The sequence below is a fragment of the Loxodonta africana genome, chromosome 16 (genome assembly GCF_030014295.1).
Source record: "Loxodonta africana isolate mLoxAfr1 chromosome 16, mLoxAfr1.hap2, whole genome shotgun sequence".
NCBI lineage: Eukaryota > Metazoa > Chordata > Mammalia > Proboscidea > Elephantidae > Loxodonta > Loxodonta africana.
Window position 1 is genome coordinate 67323235 of NC_087357.1, and position 23895 is coordinate 67347129.

Here is a 23895-nt window from a genome sequence, read left to right on the forward strand (position 1 = left end):
ACTTTTCTGAACTTTAGTTTCCTTGTTTATAAGGTGGGATTAATAAAATCAACTTCCATGAGTTGCTGTTATTAAGAATTAAGAAGTCATTATGTGAAAGTCCACAGCTCAGTGCCTAATAACTACATAAATAACTGTAGAGAATGAATGTCGACCCTTGAGAGTTGAAATGGTTTGAGAGGGAGAAGCGGCCTAGAATCTGAGCTGGGGAAGCTGCCAAAAGGAGTCAAGAAAATTTGAAAGACAACTGAAGTCCCTTCTCAAGAATAAATACATAGATTCAAAAAAATGTAGCACTCTGGGAAAAGTATTGGAGGATGATAAAAGAAGAAAGATATAGGTATTTGAGTTCATGTTTTTGAGACACTAAGACTGTATTAGAGCCCTGGTGGCACAGTGGTTAAGAGCTCAACTGGTAACCAGAAAGGTTGGCAGTTCAAATCTACCAGCTGTTCCATGGAAACCCTAGGGGCAGATCTACTCTGTCCTATAGGGTCACTATGAGTAATAATCTACTTGAAGGCAATGGTTTTGTTTTGTTTTGAAGAGCGTATTAATTAGTCTTTGCTGTATAACAAACCACCCCAAGACTTAGTGCCTTAAGAAAACAGTTACGTATTAGTTCATGATTCTGTGGGTTAGCAATTTGGGCTGAGCTCAGCTGGGTGATTCTGCTCGTCTTGTCTGGGCATGTTCATGAATCTGTAATCAGCTGGTGGGTTGACTGGGGCTAGATGGTCTAAGATGGCTTCACTTACATGCCTGGCAGTTGGTGGCTGTCAGCCAAGACACCTTGGGTCTACTTTATGTATTATCTCCAACAGACTAGCTCAGCCTTATTCTCATGACCAAGTATTCCAAGAGAGCCAAAACAGAAGCTGCAAGCCCTCATGAGACCTAGGTTTGGAACTCAAACATTACTTCCATCACATACTGTTGGTCAAAGGAAGTTACAAGGCCAGCATAAATTCAAGGGGGCGGGAAATAGATTTTACCTCCGGAGTATTGGTTCTGGGAGGCTGTTTGATGGATTGGAAAGAATTTCAATATGTAGTAGCATGTGAATGGTTTTGTACACATGCCTGTGAGTGTATTTCTCTGTTCCCTTCCCAGCAAAAGTCCTCAAAAGAGTTGTCTGTTCTTGCCTCCTCCATTTCTTCCCCTTCCTTTTTCTCCTTGATCCACTCTAATTACACTTTTGCCCTTTTGACTCTATTGAAATAGCTTTTATCAAGGCCACTAATGACCTACATCTTACAAAGCCAATGGTCAATTCTCTGTTCTGGCCCTACATGACCTCTCAGACAAGTTGAAGCCTCAGCATGTTAAGGAAAGTTCCCATCACACTAGGAGTCCCTGGGTGCTGAAAATAGTTAAGACCCTGGGCTGCTAAACAAAAAGTTGGAGGTTCAAGTCCACCCAGAGGTGGCTTGGAAGAAAGATCTGACAATCTGCTTCTAAAAATTATTGAAAATTCTATGGATCACAGTTCTACTTTGCACACATACGGTTGCCATGAATCAGAATCAACTCCACAGCAACTAGTTGGTTTCTCTCTCAGCAACCCTGTCACCACACTGGTCTCATGTTCCTCTTACTTCACTGCCAGCACCCTCTCTGTTTTCTTTGCCACCCTCTCTTCCTCTGTTGAAGGGCTCCAGGGTCAACCTTTTCCCCTTTTGCTACATTCTCTCCATAGGTGATCTCACATAGGGCCATGGTCTAAATGGATCTGATGACTTTCATATTTATACCATCCAACTGAGATCTTGCCTCAGAGCTCCCTAGACAACTCCATCTGGATTTCGTAAAGGCATTTCAAAAACTAAGATGACCAAAGTAATTGATTTCCTACCCATCCTTTCCCACCATTCTTCCTTATCTTCCTTACTTTTGTAAACGACAGCAATATCCACCCAGTTGCTTAAGGAAAAAACTTGGAATCTCCCTTGGTTTCTCTCTTTTCCTCATACTCACACCCAACCCAGTGCCGTCGAGTCGATTCCGACTCATAGCGACCCTATAGGACAGAGTAGAACTGCCCCGTAGAGTTTCCAAGGAGCCCCTGGCGGATTCAAACTGCTGACCTTTTGGTTAGCAGCTGTAGCACTTAACCACTACACCACCAGGGTTTCACTCACACCCAATCCATCCATAAACCCTGTTGGCTATAGATCCAATGTATATCCCAAATCCAACCACGAGTCACCATTTCCAATGCTGTACTCTTAGTCCAAGCCTACACCATCTTGCATTACCACAGTGGCCTCTTAGTTAGCTTTCCTCCCCACCAGTCTCAGCCCACTCCTGTCCATCCTCCACGCAGTGGCCAGAATGGGCTTTCTAAAGCATAAGTCAGATTCCCTACCACTTCCCTGCTTAAAACCTACCTGTGGCCCCCACTGACACCAGAAAGAAATCGCAACGATTTACCAAAGCTACAAAGCTTCTCCTCAAAGCTCCTACAGAAGCTCTGAACTCTCCTCCTTCCACTCCCCCCTGAGTCCCTTGTGGGAGCCACAGAGAACTTTCTGTTCCTGAAATTCTACAAGCTCTTTCCTTCTCAAAGCCTTTGCACTTGCTGTTTCTTCCATTTGGAAGCTCTCCTCTCAGAATTTTAGTATTTATCAGCACCTGAAATTACCCTTTTCATGTATTTGTTTTCATGCGTGTTGTATGTCCCCTCCTTCTCTACCTCTGACAGGACAGGTTAGAATAGACTAGATAGAATAGAATAGAATGGAGTGGAACGGAACAGAATAGAGTAGAAGCTCTTGTCTTTCTTGTTTATAGGTGTATCCCAGAGCCTGCGGTGGGACATGACTCAAAGTAGGAACTCAGTATACGTTTGTTGACTGATTTATTGACTGTAAAGGGTAGAGCTAAAAGTGATAGAGCTGGAAAGGATTTTAGAGAAACAGCCCAACCTCTTTGTTTCACAGATGGGAAAATAGAGGCTCAAGTAGAGTCACTTGCCCCGTGGCACTCTAATGCAAGCCAAGCTAGGCTCTTTTTCATAAGCAGTAGTAGCTGCTAAACTTGAGAGCTATTTCCCCTGCAATCTCCCTGACAGATTATCATGAAAGCAGATCTCAGACCAAATTCTGCTACCCATACAAATATCTACAAAACAAACAAAACAAAACCAGTTCATACAACCTGTTCTGTAAACTCAACAATGGCCCAGCTTTCTGTTCTTTTATGTGCTTTGCCCACAACCTTGCAAGAAGGGTCTGCTCAAGGCAGATTCAATATTCTAGAGGCAGATTCGGTTAGACCGATGGTCCCAGCAGGCAGTCGGAATACTTCAGGACAAAGGACCCCTCAAGGATTTGGCCTAGTAAATGGTACCTAAGAGTGCAGGCTCAGGCCTCCCTGGATTCCTTTACTCTGAATGAGGAATGGGTGGTGTAACTAACCTACTTTAGCCAATCTACATTTCTTGAATACTATTAATTTCACCAAGCTGATTTCTAATAACTGTTAAGCTAATGAAGGGGTGAATTCATTATAGCATCACTATGCTCATCAGTAAAGCCTCTGGGTAGGATTGAGGAGAGCTTCAGCACTGTGCTGGACCCAGCTTGCACTGCCTCACCAGAATCTATTGTGTGTGTCTCTTCTTAACTACATGGTCAGTGACTTTAAGTTGGTAAACTGAAATCAGACAAGATACAAGTATTTACACAATGGAAATTGGTAACAGGTCCACCCCCTCCTCAGATCCAGTTATTAAACATTTATAAGCCAAGTGACTTCTGGGGTGTGGCCAGTCATCTTAACCTCATCACTGCCTCTAGGCCAGCAATTCTCAATCCTGGCTGCACTTTAGAAATTTCCTGGGAAGCTTTAAAATAATATTTTTTAAAAATAATTTTTATCGTGCTTTAAGTGAAAGTTTACAAATCAAGTCAGCTTCTCACACAAAAACCCATATACACCTTGCTACACACTCCTAATTACTCTCCCCCTAATGAGACAGCCTGCTCTCTTCCTCCACTCTCTCTTTTCATGTCCTTTTCGCCAGCTTCTAACCCCCTCCACCCTCTCATCTCCCCTCCAGGCAGCAGATACCAACCTAGTCTCAAGTGTCCACATGATCCAAGAAGCTCACTCCTCACCAGCATCCCTCTCCAACCCATTGTCCAGTCCAACCCATGTCTGAAGAATTGGCTTCGGGAATGGTTCCTGTCCTGGGCCAACAGAAGGTCTGGGGGCCATGACCACCAAGGTCCTTCCAGTCTCAGTCAGGCCATTAAGTCTGGTCTTATGAGAATTTGGGGTCTGCATCCCACTGCTCTCCTGCTCCCTCAGGGGTTCTCTGTTGTGTTCCCTGTCAGGGCAGTCATCGGTTGTAGCCAGGGACCATCTAGTTCTTCTGGTCTCAGGATGATGTAGTCACTGGTTCATGTGGCCCTTTCTGTCTCTTGGGCTCGTAATCACCTTGTGTCCTTGGTGTTGTTCATTATCCTTCGATCCAGGTGGGTTGAGACCAATTGATGCATCTTAGATGGCTGCTTGTTAGCGTTTAAGACCCCAGATGCCACACTTCAAAGTGGGATGCAGAATGTTTTCTTAATAGATTTTATTATGCCAATTGACTTAGATGTCCCCTGAAACCATGGTCCCCAGACCCCTGCCCCTGCTACGCTGGCCTTCAAAGCATTCAGTTTATTCAGGAAACTTCTTTGCTTTTGGTTTAGTCCAATTGTGCTGACCTCCCCTGTATTGTGTGCTGTCTTTCCCTTCGCCTAAAGTAGTTCTTATCTACTATCTAATTAGTGAATACCCCTCTCCCACATTCCCTCCCTCCCCCCTCTCGTAACCACAAAAGAATGTGTTCTTCTCAGTTTAAACTATTTCTCAAGTTCTTATAGTAGTGATCTTATACAATATTTGTCCTTTTGCAACTGACTAATTTCACCCAGCATAATGCCTTCCAGGTTCCTCCATGTTATGAAATGTTTCACAGATTCCTCACTGTTCTTTATCGATGCGTAGTATTCCATTGTGTGAATATACCATAATTTATCCATTCGTCCATCGATGGGCACATTGGTTGCTTCCATGTTTTTGCTATTGTAAACAGTGCTGCAATAAACATGGGTGTGCATATATCTGTTCGTGTAAAGGCTCTTTTTTCTCTAGGATGTGTTCCAAGAAGTGGGATTCCTGGATCATATGGTAGTTCTATTTCTAACTTTTTAAGGAAGCGCAAAATCGATTTCCAAAGTGGTTGTACCATTTGACATTCCCACCAGCAGTGTAGAAGTGTTCCAATCTCTTCACAGCCTCTCCAACATTTATTATTTTGTGTTTTTTGGATTAATGCCAGCCTTGTTGGAGTGAGATGAAATCTCATTGTAGTTTTGATCTGCATTTCTCTAATGGCTAATGATCGTGAACATTTCCTCATATATCTGTTAGCTACCTGAATGTCTCCTTTAGTGAAGCGTCTATTCATATCTTTTGCCCATTTTTTAATTGGGTTATTTGTCTTTTTGCAGTTGAGTTCTTGGAGTATCATGTAGATTTTAGAGATCAGGCGCTGATCAGAAATGTCATAGCTAAAAACTTTTTCCCAGTCTCTAGGTAGTCTTTTCACTCTTTTGGTGAAGCCTTTGGATGAGCATAAGTGTTTGATTCTTAGGAGCTCCCAGTTACCTAGTTTTTCTTCTATGTTCTTTACAATATTTTCTATACTGTTTATGCCATGTATTAGGGCTCTTAACATTGTCCCTGTTTTTTCTTCCATGATCTTTATCGTTTTAGATTTTATATTTAGGTCTTTGATCCATTTTGAGTTAGTTTTTGTGCATGGAGTGAGGTATGGGTCTTGTTTCATTTTTTTGCCAATGGATATCCAGTTATGCCAGCACCATTTGTTAAAAAGACTGCTTTCCCCATTTAACTGTTTTGGGGCCTTTGTCAAATATCAACTGCGCATATGTGGATGGGTTTATGTCTGGATTCTCAATTCTGTACCATTGGTCTATGTATCTGTTGTTGTACCAGTACCAGGCAGTTTTGACTACTGTGGCAGTATAATAGGTTCTAAAATCAGGTAAAGTAAGGCCTCCCACTTTGTTCTTTTTCAGTAATGCCTTATTTATCTGGGGCCTCTTTCCCTTCCATATGAAATTGGTGATTTGTTTCTCCATCTCATTAAAGAATGTCCTTGGGATTTGGGTCGGAATTGCATTAAATGTATAGATCGCTTTTGGTAGAGTAGACATTTTTATAATGTTAAGCCTTCCTATCTTTAAAATAATATTAATTCCCAGGTGGCTGTTGGAAACCTGTTAACTGGACTGGGGTGGGGTTTGGATATCAGGATACCTTAAAAGCTCATCAGGTGATTCTAATCTGCAGCCAGGGTCACACTCACACCTGTATGTCACACTGTCTATGCCAGACATTCTAATGGTCCCACAAAAAATTAATGGCAAAACCAGAATTAGCACCAGACCAGCTGACCCCTCCACCCCCCAGGTCCAGAAGCCAAAAAACCCGTTGCAGTTGAGTTGATTCCGACTCACAGAGGCCCTCTAGGACAGAGTGGAACTGCCCCATTGGGTTTCCCAGGAGTGGCTGATGGATTCAAATTGCCAGCCTTTTGGTTATCAGGCAAGCTCTGAACCACTGAGCTACCAGGGCTCCCCACACCACCCCCTCCCTGGCCCAGAGCTCCTGGCAAAAAGAGAGAAAGCCGAAAACAGCTTGCCATTTCAGAGGTCTCAATGTTTGCAAATGTAGCTGAGGAGAGGCCCTTAGCTCCTCTGGTGGAAGCTGATCCCGTGAGGAAGGGGTGGGGTTGGGGAGAGGCAATGAAGTTGCTCAGGAGCCAAGCAAAGGCTGTTGCAGCCGCAAAGGGCAGCGAGCTTCCTTGGCAGGGGTGTGTCTCCTTCACCCTCAGGCATCTTATAGAGGAGGGGAGACTGAGGGGCTCAGGGAGACATGGGAGAAACTGTTCGGATGTGTGTGTGTCACTAGGCAATATTTGAAAGATGAGAGAATTTGCAGCTAGTTAGAGAGGCCAGAACTAAGGCCAGGGACACCTGGAAAGAAAATTTGAGTAGGGGAGGGGCTGTGAGTAGCTGGGGCTATATTTTAAATATAAGGAGTGGGGAAGGGGGCTAGTTCCACCCAGTGAGGAGAAGGAGGCTAATCCCTAGGGATAGTGTAAAATGCTAGCCCCTCAGAGAGCAAGATGCTAAGCTAGTCCTCCGGAGGATGGAGGGAGATGCTAGCTTCTCCAAGGTTGGAAACAGAGACTAATCCCTCAAAGAATGGGTTGTGTAAGGCCAGCTCTGCAGGGCTAGGTGAGGAGGCTAGTCCTCCGAGCAGGGCTAAGAAGGTATTCCTCCTCAAAGACAGAAAGGACAACTTTAACACAGTGGTAAGATGTTTTCTTAGCCCTCAGTTACTCATTTGAAGGTAACTTGCAGCAGTCCTGGTGGCGCAGTGGTTAAGCATTAGGCTGCTAACTAAAAGGAGGGCAGTTTGAATCTACCAGCTGCTCCTTGGAAACCCTATGGGGCAGTTCTGCTCTGTCCGATAGAGTCGCTATGAGTCAGAATCGACTGGATGGCAGTAGGTTTTGTTTTGGTTTGCAGCAGTCCCTGGTTCTATTCCTCTGCGACACCCACAAACACCCTTGCAATATGCACTCCTTTTGTACCAGGAAACTGACTTCCTTTTAACGTTCCAGTCAGGGCATGGCCTCCCTCCTCACCCCCAACCTTATTCTATTCCTCCTGGGGGCCAGTGTTAGAGGCTGGGGCTGCGTGGTCTCTCTGTCTGTCGTTGAGTGTGTGTAAACCGGAGCTTGTGAGCCCCGGGGCAGGAACTTGGACATGACTGCTATTCCTGGAGTCACCACCAGGGACCCCACCTAGCACTGGCTAACCGGTTTCCGTTGCCGAGAGCTCCTGAATTCCAGGCCACACATTTAATTACCAAATGCCACAACACGGGTTGTCTGGCTCCCAAGCCCCAGGCTGAGCTAAGTCGGGGAGGTGGGGAAATAGCGGCCACCTCTGAACTCAGTCATTGAAAAGGACAGGCCGGTAAAGGCCTGGTCTGACCCGGCTGAAATGTGCAAAGACTAGGGAGCCGCTGACCTGGCCTAGGGATGGGTGTGGGGGAGGGCTTCCCGGAGGAGGAGGCTTCTGGTGGCGGGGCTCGAAATCACCAGGCCCCAAAGAAGAGGATTCCACGAGACTGTTCAGGTGAAAGCCTGAAGCCAGGGATCTGTTACAAGAAAAAAATCCGGGCCCCAGCTGTGGGGACTCCTTACACCCACCTGATTTGCTGCTTCCAGGTGCGCACTTTGTGGCCGCTACTCCGCCTCATTCAGGCTGAGCAATTTATTTCATCCATGTCTTGCACGCTCATTTGCACACTTTGAACGCTTTGGCCGTTAATTCCTGCTCTTTGCCCCACATTCTTCCCCCTTGAAAAGAGTCCATAGGCCGCATTTAAGCAGCGCCTTCTATGTATCCCGAAATAAACGCATTGGCTCTCTCCCCAGCGCCTCCATCCACGCCACTAGCACTGGCGTTTCCAGAGTGGCACCCAAGGTCTTTTGCAGAGCCCTCTTCCCCTCCCCTCGGCTTGCCTCCTCCGGGGTCCCAAGGCGCAGCCCCGCCCCCGGCCCGCCCCCTCCCAGGGGCTGGGCCGTCGCCTCACTCCCATTGGCCGCTGGGGCTGGCGGCCTCACCGGTGGGGACAGTGATTGCGGGGCGCGAGTGTCAGTCAGAGAGCGCGTTGGTGGAGCCAGAGGCCGGACAGACGCAGGTGGGGACCCGCGCGGCGGAGGGACTGAGCCCGGACCCCGGGAGTCCCGGAGACCTGCGCCGGGAGCACCCAGGATGCCCCGTGGGGACTCGGAGAAAGTGCGCTATTGCGCTCGCGTCTCCTACCTCTGGCTCAAGTTCTCGCTCATCATCTACTCCACAGTGTTCTGGGTGAGTGACCCCAGCAGAGCCCGGGGACTCGGGGTGGGGGGTGGGGGGTGAGGCACACTCCCTCAACAACGTCCACGCCCTGCCTGGGCCCGAGGTTGGGTCAGAACTTGGCTCTTCAGGGTGGGCTCGGGGAACGCGCGCCTGGCCCTTCCTCACTCTTCTTTCGGAACCGAGAAATTCGGGGTCCCCGAGCCCAGCCAGACTTTCAGTCGCTCAGTAGGGAGCGTGAAAACCCATTGGCGACAGAGCGCCAGGTGGCTCACTTTTGTGCACCTGACCGGAGTTGTGGCCCGTCGCGCCCTCTGCTGGCGGGGCAGGCTGCAGTGCTCGCGTTGGGTTGGGCGGCGCCCATCACGCCTGACCGGTATCTCTTAAGTGTGCCTCCCGCATCAGCCTATGTGGAGCACGTGGTCGGGGTTAGTGGTACGGGTCGGGAGACCTGGATTCTGGCTCCTGTCCCCACTGTTTACTTGCCAGCTGCCCCTGAGCAAGACGTTTCTCCTGTTTGCGCCTTGGTTTCCTCATTGGTCAGAGGATGCGTGCGCCTTCTCCGCGGAGTGGTAGAGAGGATTCTACAAGGAGACGTCTAGGGAGGTAGGTCTCCAGCTGCTGCTAGGGTTCGGTAACTCTTCTCGCTGCCATCGGGCTCTACCTCCTCTTCCTGCATTGTTTGGGGCAGATGGTAGTAGTGGTTGGAGTATGAGTTGGGCCAGAGTTCGAATTCTGCCCCTGCCACTTCTAGCTTCGTGATCTTGGGAAAGTCACTTAATCTGTCTAAACCATAGTTTCCTCATCTGCAAAATGGAGGCAGTTAAGTATACTTAACTCGGGATGGTTGTGGGGGTTAATGAAATAATCCAGATACAGTGTTTAGGCGGACCAGTGAAGAGATTAAGAACTGTGAGCCATTATTATTATTGTGGGCCGAGAAGCTGAACCCTGAAGGTCTGTAAGTCCGAGGTGTAGGCTGCCCCGAGACACTGGTTTCTTTATAGGGATTTCAGACTCGGTTGAGTCCCTGCCTAGAAATGGGAACGTCTTTTCACAGACCAGCTCTAGCCCCGCCACTCTAGAATGGTTCCCTGCCTGCAGTCTGTCACAAGGCAGACTTGCCCAGTGACCCAGGCTGCCAGGGTCACTGACACCACTCCCCGTGCAGGCTGGTCTCCTCACACTCCCTCCTGCCCCCCTTATTCTGCCTATTCTGCTAGCAGGAGCTGCGGATCTCTCCTTAAGACTGGCTTTCCATGTGACTTCTCTGGTGGATGTGACCTCACCTGGTGGTCAGGAGGGCGGGGTTCTAGTCCTCTGCTACTGACTCACTGTGAGATCTTAGGCAAATCACATCCCTTCCTGTTCTGGGCCTCAGAGGACTTAATGGACTTGCCCAGGGCCACCCATCCAGAAGGCTGAGCCCAATTCTCTGACTCCAAGTAATGTGAAAGAGAGATGAGCAGTTATTTGGGGCACAAGGAGAGTTAGTGGAATTTCCAGGGAGGCAGAAGGTTGTATATGGGGTTGGGGTGGGGTGATTTGAGCTATAATTCGGTGATTCTCACCCCAAAGGTGGTCAGAATCAATTGGAAAGTCAACAAAACAAAACAAACAAGCCAACCCACAGATGCCTGGGCCCACGTCTAGAGGATCTGGTTTCAGCTGCCTTGTGGTTGGGGCCCTGGGATCTGTATTTATTTAAGCTCCCGGGTATAGCTAGGGCTGAGAACCACTGGGCTAGCTGGACACGGAGTTCTCTTGATTCTGATTCTGGGATTTTTTGCTTGTCCTTAGCATGTCTGGCCTCAGGAACTCGCCTTTCTGTAGATGAGTGTTGAAAGAGGCTAGACCAAGGTTGATGGGTGGGGAGGTGGGAAGATGAGGGGAGACCAGGAATCAGAAGGTGGAGGTTATGTTTCTGGCTTTACCCCCTCCCTCACTCTGTGATCACCATCCAGTCTCTTAACCTTCTAAACCTCTGTTTTCTCACCTGTAAAATTAATAACTTATACAGTGCCCCACCGACCTTATTGGATGTTTTAGGATTAGTGATATGGGGAGATAGTGATATGTGATCAAGCGGGAAAAAAAAAAAAAAAAAAAACCCAACCAAACCCGTTGCCATCAAATTGATTCAGACTCATGGACCCTATAGGACAGAGTAGAACTGCCCCATAGGGTTTCCAAGCAGCTGCTGGTGGATTCAAACTGCTGACCTTTTTGGTTAGCAGCTGAGCTCTAGAAAGTTCTGCAGTTAAAATAAAACTGGAGTTTTCAAAGCCTTGTTCTACCATTGTCCGCTTCAACCCCAGAAAAGCCCACTCTTTGGTCCTTGCTTTTCTTCTCTTGGGACTGACACGACTCAGAACTTGGACTTCTTCTCCACCCAACTGAATTGGTTTACCAAATCCCTGACTTCCCATCCCTGGAAGAATTTCTACTTAAAAGTCTCCCTACCCATGCCAAGAGCTCCGGCACCTGCTAACCCTGCCATGGCAGATCCAGGTGCCAGACAGAGTTTGACTGTGGGGTGGAGGCACAGTGTAAGTAAGTAATTTGTCCTGACCTGGGTTTGCTATCAATTGGAAACCATTTACAGGAAAGCCTATTATCTCTGGGGAGGAATGGAGCCAAGAGTTACGTGCTTTATAAGCCCAAAGTGTTATTTCTTCCCCCCAGCTTTTAAGTCCGGAGGGGTCCGTAAGTTTTTTCCGTAGCCATGATGAACCTTCTATAATATTTTTTTTTTAATAGTAATTTTATTGTGCTTTTGATGAAAGTTTATACAGCAGTTTAGGTGCCCACTCAAGAATTTCTACACAAATTGTTTGATGACATTGGTTATATTCTTTACAATGCTTGAACGTTCTCATTATTTGCATTGGTCTAGTTTTCCTGCTCCCTTTTGTTCTCATCTTTGTTTTAAATTAATTGACCATTTGGCCTCATATAGGTGATTTTTAAAGGAGCATAGTGCTTATGGGTGGTATCCATTATGTTTTGAGCCAATTTGTTATTTAGCTACAAGGTAACCTCAGAGGTTAGTTTTAGTTCAAGGTATAAAGAGTATCTCAGGGCACTAGTCTCAGGGAGTCCTCCACTCTCAACTAGCCCAGTAAGCCTGTTTTTTATTAAGAATTTGAGGTTCGTTCCACATTTTTCTTCCATTCTATCATGGCCTGTTTTGTGACTGTGATTAGAACTGTTGGTAGTGGTAGACGGGCACTGTCTAGTTCTTCTGGTCTCAGGGAAGATGAAGCCATGGTTTGGGTATTTGTCTCCCCTATTTTTTATAGACTAGTTTCTTCTTTGAGTCTTTTGTTTCCTTCCTTCTCTTTTGCTCCAGATGAGTAGCAACCAGTAGTTATATCTTAGATGACCCTCATACTCAGACACTCCTCCCCAAACTAGGATGTAGATCATAACTTTATAAACTATACTATGCCAATTGACTCAGATGTCTCAAGGGACTACGATGCTAATCCTTCAAACCCAGAAATCCAATCCTGCAAGGTGTTTGGTTATATCTAAGAATTATTTGTAACTGTGCCCCCTATGTGCTTGAGTATATATATGAATATATGTGCATACAGTCACATATATGCGTATACATATGCATACACCTATAGATACATACCTATACACATACATGGAAACACTGGTGGCACAGTGGCTAAGAGCTATGGCTACTAACCAAAAAGTTGGCAGTTCGAATCTACCATCTGCTCCTTGGAAACCCTATGGAGCAGTTCTACTCTGTCCTATAGAGTCCCTTATGAGTCAGAATTGACTCGACGGCAATGGGTTTGTTTTTTTGTTTTAATACAGATATATGCCTGTATACATACATATATATCCACAGACACCCCCGCCCCCATCTCTGGTAACCACTAATGAACATTAAAAAGTTTCTGTATATTTACTTGATCATGTCATTTCATAAAAGTGAGAACATATAGTATTTGCTTTTTTGTGATTGACTTGTTTCGCTCAACGTAATGTCCTCCAGGTTCGTCCATGTTCCACGATGTTTTGGAAACTCATTTTTCTTTATCGCTGAGTAGTATTCCATTGTGTGTATGTACCACAGTTTGTTTATCCATTCATCTGTTGATGGGCGCTTAGGTTGTTTTCATCTTTTTGCTATTGTGAATATTGCTGCAATGAATATGGGCATGCATATGTCTGTTCATGTCACTTCTGTTAGATCCCTATGGTGTATACCTAGGAGTGGAATTGCTGGGTCTTATGGCAGCCCTACCTCTAGTTTTTTGAGGACCCGCCAGACTGTTTTCTACAAGGCTGTATGTACCAATTTGCATGCCCACCAGCAATGGATGAGGGTTCCAATTTCTCCACAGTGGATGAAGGTTCTAATTTCTCCACATCTCCTCCAACACTTGTTATTTTCCATTTTATCTTGGCCATCCTAGTGGAAGTGCTTCCATAATACTTTTGTTTTAAAAATTATTATTGAATAGGAAATGCACGGACATGGTACAAAATCTAGAAGTACAAAAGGATAGTTTAGTCAACGGTCATCCCTCCCACCCCTCTCCCCTGGCCTCCCATGTCCAGAGGGAACCCTTTTTTAAAATCAATTTCTTGTGTCTCTTTTCTGAGGTCTCCTATGCATAGAATATCCTAGGCACAAACATGTGCAGATATTTTATCCACAAGGAGCCCTGGTGGTGCAATGGTTAAGCACTCGGCTGCTAACACAAAGGTCAGTGGTTCAGCCTCACGAGAGAAAAGACCTGGCAATCTGCTCCTGTAAAGAATACAGCCCAGGAAACCCGATGAGGCATTTCTCTGTCCTGTAGGCTTAGCATGAGTCACAATTGACTCAATGGCACGCAACAGTTTCCCGCACATAAGGTAGCACACTGTACGTAGTTCTGCGTGTTACCTTTTTACTTGCATTTAAATCTGTGTAAATTGTGGAGATCTGCTGAGGGCTGCCTCATTCTGTTAATAACCACATGGACTTCACTGTAGGCTATGCCACAATTTATTTAATCAGTCCCTAGCTGGTGAGCTCTTAGATCATTTCCACTCTTTTATTACTGCAAACAATACTGCAGTGAATATCTTTGAACGTGTCATTTGCACATATGTGTATGTTTACTGGGTAATTTCTAGAACTGGAGTTGCTTTAAAGGGTTAATTGGGTTAAAGGATATGTTAATGTATAACATACATACAGAAATGTGCATATCATGAGTGTACACAGCTTGATGACTCTTCACAAAGTGAACACACCAGTAAAATCACGCTCCAGATCAACCAACACAGTGGTTGGAAGAATCCAGAAGCCTCCCTCAGCCCCTCTAGCACCCCCTTCAGTCACTACCCCTTCCCTCCAGGAGTAATTGCTATTGTAACAAACACCTAACAATGCAGACTAACCTTGCCTGTTTTTATACACGCATTTGAAATTTTGATATGATGCTACATTGCTCTATATAGAGGTTGTACCAATTGTGATATTATTTTCTTAATACATTTCTTTAAACTGATTTTTAAACTTAATTTTATTTTTAAAAGGCAGCTTTATACTACTGCTGCCAATGTAGTGTTGACTAACCAATGTCCCTCCTCATCAATGGTGGGTAACAGTTAAAGTAAGTGTAAACACAGTAAAAGGACTAACACAAGAATGTTCTTAAATCCTAGCTAGCTCCTGGGCCTGCTGAAGGCTTTGAACCTGTGGTCCACCCGTCTTCATTAAAAAGGCAGGCTGGCAAGTGTCTGAGAGGCGTTAAGACAAACTGGCACCCAAACTACAATTCGCTCCTTGTTGTAATCAGAAGGCTTGAGAGGGCATTGAACAAGGAATACTTTTCTCGGTCTGTGAGTCCATATGACCTAGAACCACTTAAAATTATCTCCTGACCCACACTTGGGGACACTCCTCCCAGAGAGGATGTGTTTCAGGGTCAGTCAGCAGAGCTGGGCAGAGCTCCTGGGTCTCCTCATTCCCAGCCCAGTGCTCTTTCCACCATGTCAGTGAGGATGTCTGCATTATAAATGAGCTCACCCAGAGGCACTTGGTGCCTCCTTCCTCTTCCCACCACACAGCGTGAATCATTCTGACACATGTACCCTCAGCCCGCTGGGGACACACCTCTAATTTTAGCACTGACCACAGGGTATCCTAGAGATTTGGTTACATGTCTATGTTCCCTTGCTGGACTATGGGCTCCTGGAGATCAGGGGCATCTCCTCCGAGTGCTGGGCATGAGCTGGGCACACAGTAGATGCTTAGGGAAGGCTGGCTACATTTGGGTGGTTCGCCCCAGCGTGTGCCTTGTAGGTAGGGATTTGAGGTGGAAGCAACTGGGCAGAGACCGAAGTGGGTGTGTAGCCAGCAGTTGGTCAAGTTTGCCGAGGCCTTTACATTTGCAAACTGGTCTGGGGCTGAACATTGAGCCCTGCCTCTCTAGAAACCACCAAGCCTGTTGCCTTGACAATGGGTAGGGTTTCCTTTGCGGCCAAGGATATCAGGGCTGGGGGATGCTGACTAATCAGGAAGAAAAAATATTTGGGGGTGGGGGAAAGAAGTGGTGGAAGTCGTAAATGCCATAGGCAATAGTAGTTCCTCATTGCTTTACTTCTCCAGGGATGGACTGGTTTTCATATTTTGGCCTGTGATTCCTTATATTTCCGACCAGTGCCAATCCTAATGCTGGCACTTACAGGCTGTGTGACTTAAGCACTTAACTTCCATGTGCCTCAATTGCCTTATCTGTAACATGTGGCACATTTGTACCAAGATTTGCTGAGAAGGTGAAATGCGCATAGAATTTAGAAAGGGTTTAGAGCAGTAGCTGGCTCGTGGGGAGCACCGCCATCAGCACCTAAGGATTCGCCATTCTTTTTCTACTTTCCTTTCTATTCTTCTAGGTGTTGAAGAGCCATAGACTGAGGATTACAAGGGCCCTTAGGGGGACCTCTAGTGCAATCTTTTCGACAGGCCAAGACCAGAACCCAGATTGCCTGACTCCAGTCCCTCCATTGGGTTACTGTGACCTTCAGCCCCTTCAGCCCCGCCATGACGCTTCCCTGGTGTTGGTGGAAGGCAGCCTTTTCTGAAAGGAGCCAGGTATCCTGCCTCCCAGTTAAGCGTTAGATGAAGTCAGATGGAGAATCAAGTGAATTCAGCTTCCAGCAGGCCTTTTTTACTTTTGATAGAGCTTTATTGTTTTGTGAAAATAATATGTGTACATAGTTAAGAAAACGAAGTCAAGCAATTCAGGAAGGTACAGTGAGGACAATAAAAAACATCTTTGATTCCACCACTGGGAGAAAACCACTGGTACACGTAATGAACATTCATCTGGATATCTCCTTGTACCTATATATATATATATATATATATATATCTTTTTACTTCCTTAATTTTTTTTTTTAGTTTTGCCTGATTCATCGGGCAGGTCCCTTTTCTTCTTGTTCTAGAGAGTAGTGAAACCCAACTTGAAAGTGGAGCCGCGTTCATACTGGAAAACTGGCCAACCATGCCTAATGGGCTGTCAGAGCCGATCAGCACAGCAATTTGACATGCTGAGCCTAGGCACAGAGAGGTCCTCCCCTCTGCAGGCCCCTAGGGGCCTTTAAAATCCAGAGACTCAGGACATCAGCCCTCGAAGGGGACTGGAGAAACTTCCAACACCTTCATTTTCACAGATGAGCAAACTAAGGCCCCAAGAAAGTTTTTTGCCGGTAGTCTAGACTTCACTGCATCATCCCTTCCTGTAAGAGCAGGATTGTTTGAGTTGTAGGGCTGGATGGGACCTCATTGCCTTTGGCTGTTTTGTTCTGGAGAAGCAGGAATAACAACCTGCCCTCCTGCCACCTTCCCTGCCCCTTACCTCTTCTCTCTGTATGACTTACAGTGCCAACCTGGGGCGGGGCACAGAGTGAAGCAGATAAGGAAGGAGCTGGTTTCTGTACCAGCTGGCTCCAGACACAGGGGAAAGGTGTCTTCTAGAGACAGAGGGAGTTGAAAAGAAAAACCTTTCCCAGAGAGAACTTGACCTGCCATTCTCTCTGGGGAGAAGATGGTTCGTTCATTCAGCCAACAAGTAGTTATTTGATGACTACTGTATGCCAGGCACTATGATGGAAACAACTAAGAAGAAGGCGGACTTGGTATGGGCTTTGGGGAAGACAGACAAAGCAGGAAACAAATATAGCTTGTTGGTGCTAGGAGGAAATAAATTGTGTTGGGGAGTAGGTAGGGAGGGATAGAGAGCCTGTACTTTAGATAGTGTTGTCAAGGAAGCCCTTTCCAAGGAGCCCACTTTTCAATTGAAGCTCAAAGAGTGATAAGGATGCAGCTGTGGAAAAGACGTGTAGAGAGCTCATGGGGCAGAGGAACCAGTAAGTACAAAGGCCCTGAGGTGGGCAAGCATGACTGGAGCACAGTGAAGAAGCCTGAGAAGGCCAAGGAGGGGTGGTGGGGCCTGGTCACATGATGAGTTTGGGTCTGAGTGACTGAGAGGGGAAGTTTAATTGTCAGGACCTGGTGGCAGTGCCATCTGGAGACCCCCAATCCAGTGTTATGTGGCCCTCAGTAGATGGCCAGTTCTCTGAGCCCTCCAGCTCCCTGCCCTGTTTATGGATTACCCAAGGGCTGTGGAGAGGCTCCAGCAAGATGAAGATACACAGGCACCAGCATGTTTAGAGCCGTTGCTCATGGGAGGATGGAGAATGTTACCTGGGAGCTTCACATCGCGGAGGGCAAGCTGTCCAGGGGCTGGGGATAGGCTCTGTATCATAAGATGCAATTAGAACTCTGGACTGCATCTTGTCACAGGAGGTGACATTCTGCTGGGGAGTCTCCATCTGCCTAGAGCAGATGGCTGTGGCGGTACCCTTGGTCTGAGATGAGAGGCCTGTGCACATGGCCTCTTCTGGAGGGACTCAGCCCTTACCACCTTAGTCCCTGGGCTACAAGGGGCACCAGCAGAGGCTGTGGTTGGGTATGTGGGTCCAGGCAGGCTGTTCTGTGGGGCTGGAGAAGCACTTCTGGGACCCCGGGGAATGCTGGGAGTGTCAGTCAACATGGGAGCATTTGTTCAGCTCCAAGTTAGGGCCTTGGGCAAGGGGGAGGGGTAGACAGAGAGGCCTAAGTTGACAAGAGGGCTCAGCCCACAGGAGATGGAGGGTGAAACTGGGCTGCAGTGGCCTGTGGAGGAGCACTCAGGGGCCTGGCAGAGAGAGTGACCACAGGCAAGCCACATAACCTCTCTGTGCCTCAGTTTCCTTATCAAAGGGATAGATGTTGCACCTCCTACAGGGGTGAGGCTCAGATAGGGCAAAGCTCCAGGACTCACAGCCGAGTGTGTGGCACAAAGTAGATGCAGGAAAAATATTACCACAGACTCCAGGAGGAGTGGGGGTGACCAGGCAGGGCCTGGTGATCAGTGGTGGTGGCTGAGAGGAGGGATCCGAGGGTGTGGGGATCTTCCATGCCTCCCCATACTTTGCTTCTCCTTTTTAATCCTCAGAACACCCCTGTGAGAGGGGCAGGACAGAGGGTGGTGTCCCATTTTACAGATGAGAAGACTGAGGACCTGAGAGAGGAAGTGACTTGAGAACAGAAAGCAAGTAATAGCACAGCCCACTCTTTGCATCCATCCATAGATTAGAGTGAAAACAGTGCCTGTTTTGTGTGATTTAACTCTTTCCAAGGGACTTTCTCACCAAGAAAGGCATTTGTATGTCGGCCTGGGAGGAAGTAAATATTTGCTGGGAGGATAGAAGGAAAACAGGCCCATTGCTGCTTGTTTTTTCCGTGCTCAGAGCCCTCTCCCTTCCTGCCCAGAAATACAGGAACCACAGACTCCCAAGAGTGGCTGGAAGCCCCCCGCAGGATGCTGCGTGTGCCCTTGGACAAGTCACACAGCTTCCCTGGGCCTGTTTCCCATCGCCTGCTGGGGGTGGGCTGTGCTCGGCCTGCCCAGCTGTGCTGTGATGCAGTGTGGGGAGACCGAGGAGGTGGCTCAGGGTCAGGGTGGCCAGTTCCTGTGCACCCACTGTGGCCAGGTGCTGGGACAGGTGCTGGAGCCCAGAGATGAGCATGGTGTGGCTGGCAGTGAGCCGAGGACAAAGTCCCCTGGTTGGTGTGGGCTGTGTGCTGACTTCTGAGGCTGGCGCCAGGTCCTGGGAGACTGGGTCACTTCCTGGACTCAAAATGCAGGAACTTCTAGGCCAGTGGGCCTCGACTCTATAGCTTGAGGCCTCCCGCCCTGGGAGGTTTTTAAAACTACTCACATCCAGACCCCATCCTCAGATTAAGTTCCCCAGGTAATTCGGACGCTGAAACTGAAGCTCCTGGCTGTGTCTGTGAGGGAATTCCTATGGGACTGGCCCAGTTTCCAAGTAGACTTTCTCTGGAAAAAGTCTACTCTTTCTTTTCCCGACCTCCCTGACAATCCCAACCGTCTGCTTGGGCAGGGAGAAGTTAGCATACCGGTTTGGAAGAGGCTCACAGCCCGGAGGTCCCCAAAAGGGAGACAGCGCTCTAGCCAGGGCTGGGAGGGGTGCCGGACAGGAAGGGTGTCTTAAGGTCGGGGCTTAGACTGGGCGGGGAAGAGTGGGTGGAGGTCGGTGGGGACCACCAGCCTAGGCTGGGGTGACTGCGTGGAAGGCAGAGCTCCTTCTGGGAGGCATCCTTCACGTATTCTTAGGGGAGGGAGGGGAGTCCCTGAGTTCTGGGATTTTTTGCTTTGTGTTTGGTTATCTTTAAAACATTCTTTGGTCTACTCTAAAGGCAACACCTCTTCGCAGGTGACTTTGTAACTAGAAGATGTTACTATAGAATCAGACTCACCTTTCTTGAGTCAGGGATTCATAAACTTGGTGTGTGTGTTGGGGGGGAGGTGGTCTGTGGTAACCTCCACAAACCTTAAATTGTCTCAAGTTTGAGAAGTACTGATACGTGGGCACAGTGTTAGAAAGGTGGTTGTGATCTCACGAGTGTCAGCAACCTGCCGTTCTGATCATCCTGGGACATCTGTGGCAGGTGCTGGTCCATCCCTAGTTTTTGAATGGGGAAAGCAGAAGGCTGACTGGGTGAGATGAACTAGGTTGGGGTCATGCAATAGCTAATGGCCAGTTACTGGTAGGGTGGGAACTTGAACTCATGACTTCTGACCCTGATCGTTGATCTTTTTCTGTATCACCAGGCTGTTGCCATCAAGTCAATTCTGACTTACGGTGACCCCAGGTGTGTCAGAGTAAAGTTGTGCTCCATAGAGTTTTGAATTTTGGAAATAGATCATGAGGCCTTTCCTCCCAGATGCCCCTGGATGGACTCGAACCACCAACCTTTTAGTTAGCAGTGAGCGCATTAATTGTTTGTACCACGCAGAGACCCCTAAAAGGGGCTTGGAAATCCCTTTTCCCTCTGTGGGATGTGTGGAGAGCCAGGCAAAGAGAAGTTGAGGAGAGGGGCGGGTCCTAGGGCTGGAGCAAGGCTGGCAGGGGTGAGGCCTGGGAGCCACAGCCCCTCCAGCTCCCACAGCCTCGCCCTCCCCCACAGCCCCTTTTTGCCCACACCATTCAGGAGCTGGCCCTCCACCACTGGTTTCTTCTGGGCTGTCCCTCTGCAGGAAAAGCCTGTATGAAAAGAGGTTAAAATTACAGTATGGGCAGGGGAAGAGAATGTAAGTTAGCTCTCAGGTAGGACTTCCTGGTTCTGAAAGTAGTTAAATCGAAACTGCGTGCCAAATAGGGCTATAAAATATCTGGGATTCCTGGATAACCTTTCAGAAGGGAGCCTGTCACGTGCCCTAGACTTGATATGGGCTTGACTCCGAGTGGCATGAGAGGACATCTGGTGCTCCCCCTTCCTTTTGGAGAGGAGGAAGCCGAGACCAGGTCCCAGCAGGCCCCTCCGTTTCTAGAACCCTGTGGGCTGATGAGGTAGCTCCAGCATTCAGAGGAGGCAGCAGGCACTGCTCGGTGACGTCACCTCAGAAGTATCCCCTCCAGCTGGGGCCTGGGTGTCCGCACTGTAAACAGGGCTGCTCCTGCAGCCTGGGATGAGGCCTGACACGTGACTGAATCACTGACTGACCTTCTCTTAAGGGGGGACCGTGTTGCCCACAGGGCAGAGCCCAGGCAGCGGGAACCCCACTCGGCTCCTGCCTCTGGCTCGTTTCTGGCTCAACTTTACCCTCAGCCTCAGACCTGGGGACCGCTGTTTGCCTGGCCCTGTGCTGGGACTGGGCTGTGGGGACAGATGAGCAGCCCCTGTCCTCGAGAAGCCAGCACCACTGAGTCCCAGCAGTGTGCTCAGGACAGCTGTAGATGGTCTGTGATGGGGCAGTGGCAGCTGGGCAGGGCAGGCCAGGCCAGAGACTCCCAGGAGGCCATGGTAAGGGCATTTGGTCAGCAGTGGAGGGCTGGGCTTCGGGCATCATGCACCCACACAGCCCAGCACCCATAGGGGTGACGGCGGCCACTTGACTCTTGCCTCCCTGACTGTGCCCCTTGGGGATGGGGGGACTTATGTTCAGAAGCAAGATGAGGGCAGGAGTTGTTCAGGGACCCACAACTCTGAAACAGGAATAGGGCTGTCTTTGGCCTGTTGGTTTCTATCTTCCTCCTCCACTGTGTCTCCTCGGTGCCGGCCTCACGTGGAACTGGATTTTCCCCTTTGCAGTGGTGGTGGGGGGGCAGGGGGTGCGGGGGCTCACACAGCTCTTCAGAAGCTTCCTGCTTTGTCTTTTTAAGCTAACAATTGATCAGCACTTCCTTTGTGCCAGGTGCTTGGCTGAGTTGTTTTCTAGACATTGAATCCTCTAGCAACCCAATTTTATACCCAGGAAGCAAGGTTCAGAGAGATTAGCAATTTGCTAGAAGTATGAAACCCACCCCCCTCTTTTGGCAGACTTGCTCACTTCCCTCCTGTCCTGGGTATTCTTTCTTCTTTCCTTGGGAGAATGTTTCTCTCTTTAGAGAAATGGGCTCTTTTGGGATGGGTGTTTTGTTCCTTGGAGTCCCTGGGTGGTGCAAACGGCTAACGTTCTCGGCTGCTAACCAAAAGGTAGGAGATCCGAGTCTGCCCAGAGGCACCTTGGAAGCAAGGCCTGGCAACCAACTTCTGAAATATCAGCCCTTGGAAATCCAATGGAGCACAGGTCTATTCTGACACATCTGAAGTCGCCATGAGTCAGAATCAACTGGTTTTTTGTTCATTGGTTTGGTTACTCAGCCACTCATCACACATTTCCTAGACACATGGAGGGCCTCAGATTCCCCTGAGGCTCTGCTAACAGGAGCAAGGAGCCCTAGTGAGGAGCTGTTCCCGGGGCAGGGACTGTGGGTTCCCCTAGGCAGGTGGGCTGACTGCTACTCTGAGTGGGAAAGGAGGGAGCAGGCCTGACATGGGGCATGACACCTGGGCTCTGTTCCTGTTGGAAGGCAGAAATGGAGGCAGAATCACTGTGCTTCAGAAGCAGGGTCTTTATTTTTCTTTTCTGGACAGGGCATGAGGATTTCCCTCTTGTTCCTGATGAGGGAGGGCAGCTTGGGGTGGGAGACACAGGTCACAGCTGCTGATTGACAGCTAATTCACTGTGTGACCTTGGGAGAGTGATAGCCTGTCTCTGGGCCTCCGATTCCCTCTGCAAAGTATGGGGGTTGGGCCAGAACAGTGTCTATCTGCTCATTCCCCGTGGTCCTTGAGATGGTTTTAGGTGGTCCCTGGGCAAACACTAAACATTTTAATATGTATATATTAAATGTAATGTATATTTAGTACCATAATTTTGTGATTTACAGATATTGATTAGGTTAAGTTGGCACCATTCTATTTCATAACAAAAGTAAGTTGGTCTGAAGTCACATATCAAGTCAATGATAGTACAAGTCGTTCACCAGTACAACCCATGTTGCAACATGGTAAGAGAATGGTAGAGCTTGGAAACACGGGAACTTCTCTGTGGCTCCTTTTAACCCCAGAGTTCTGGGAAATTCGGTAGTTTAGCACTTCCTGGTCAGTGTAGGCTTGATTATACTCATTGTATTTGCTAAGTGTTAAAGAAAAATGGGATTCTTGTTATGCAGCACAGCACCTTACAGTTTATGAAGCGATTTTACCATCACATGGATCCTCTGAGCAACCATTAACCACACCAGTTGCCATCAAGTTGACTCCAACTCGTGGTCACCCCGTGTGTATCAGAGTAGAACTGTGCTCCACAGAGTTTCAGTGGCTGATTTTTTTAAAGTAAATTACCAGGCCTTTCTTCTGTGGTGCCTCTGCGTGGACTAGGACCTCCAACCTTTTGGTTAGCAGCCGAAGGCATTAACTGTTTGCACGACCCAGGGACTCCAAGTGACCATTGGGCAGGTGTTAGTTCCCTTTTTCATAGTGTAGGCAACCAACACTCAGAAGGGAAGTGATTTGCTCAGGGCCACACAGCTCAGAAGTGGCAGAGGGACCCCAAGCCCAGTGCGCGCTAGCCCCTGGGTCACCCAGCCCAGCCGCAGGAAGAGCCACTCTGTAGGGCTTTTCCTTCACTCATACCAGGCTTTGTTTTGATGCTGGCTTGTTGTTTGTATCTTCTCCTCATTTTTTTATAGCGGTGGAGGAGAGAATTTCAGGTGACTGGTATCCCTCTCTGTTTCCCTCCAGGCCCCTCTGTCATGCCGAGGGCCATCCTAGGTGAGGCAGGCAACAAGGCAAACACTAAAGCCCTCTGCGTCCTGCTTTCTAGAGGCTTGTTTAGATGGATAATAGGTGGGTGGGTTCCCGTTACAGTCTATATTTAGCCCCAGTTAGTGGTTAGTGAAACATCTGCTGTGGGCATTAATTCCAGGCCAGAGGAGGCCGCCTGCCCAGGCCTTTGGTGAGCTGGGCCCTGGCTGTCACCACTAGACTTCCCTACCAGTGGTGAGGCCGGCCTGGAGCACCAGG

At 48.1% G+C, this 23895-nt stretch overlaps 1 protein-coding gene across 4 annotated transcripts in view; it reads left to right on the forward strand.

The window, feature by feature from the left end:
- The first annotated feature begins 8776 nt into the window (after positions 1-8776).
- TSPAN15 (tetraspanin 15) overlaps positions 8777-23895 on the forward strand; it is a 57484-nt gene continuing 42365 nt past the window's right edge. For all 4 annotated transcript variants that reach the window (XM_064269653.1, XM_010589190.3, XM_064269654.1 and 1 more), the window contains exon 1: positions 8777-8969. In XM_064269653.1, the coding sequence (XP_064125723.1) occupies positions 8874-8969 (96 nt within the window). In that variant the 5' untranslated portion in view covers positions 8777-8873. The remainder of the gene's footprint in view (positions 8970-23895) is intronic.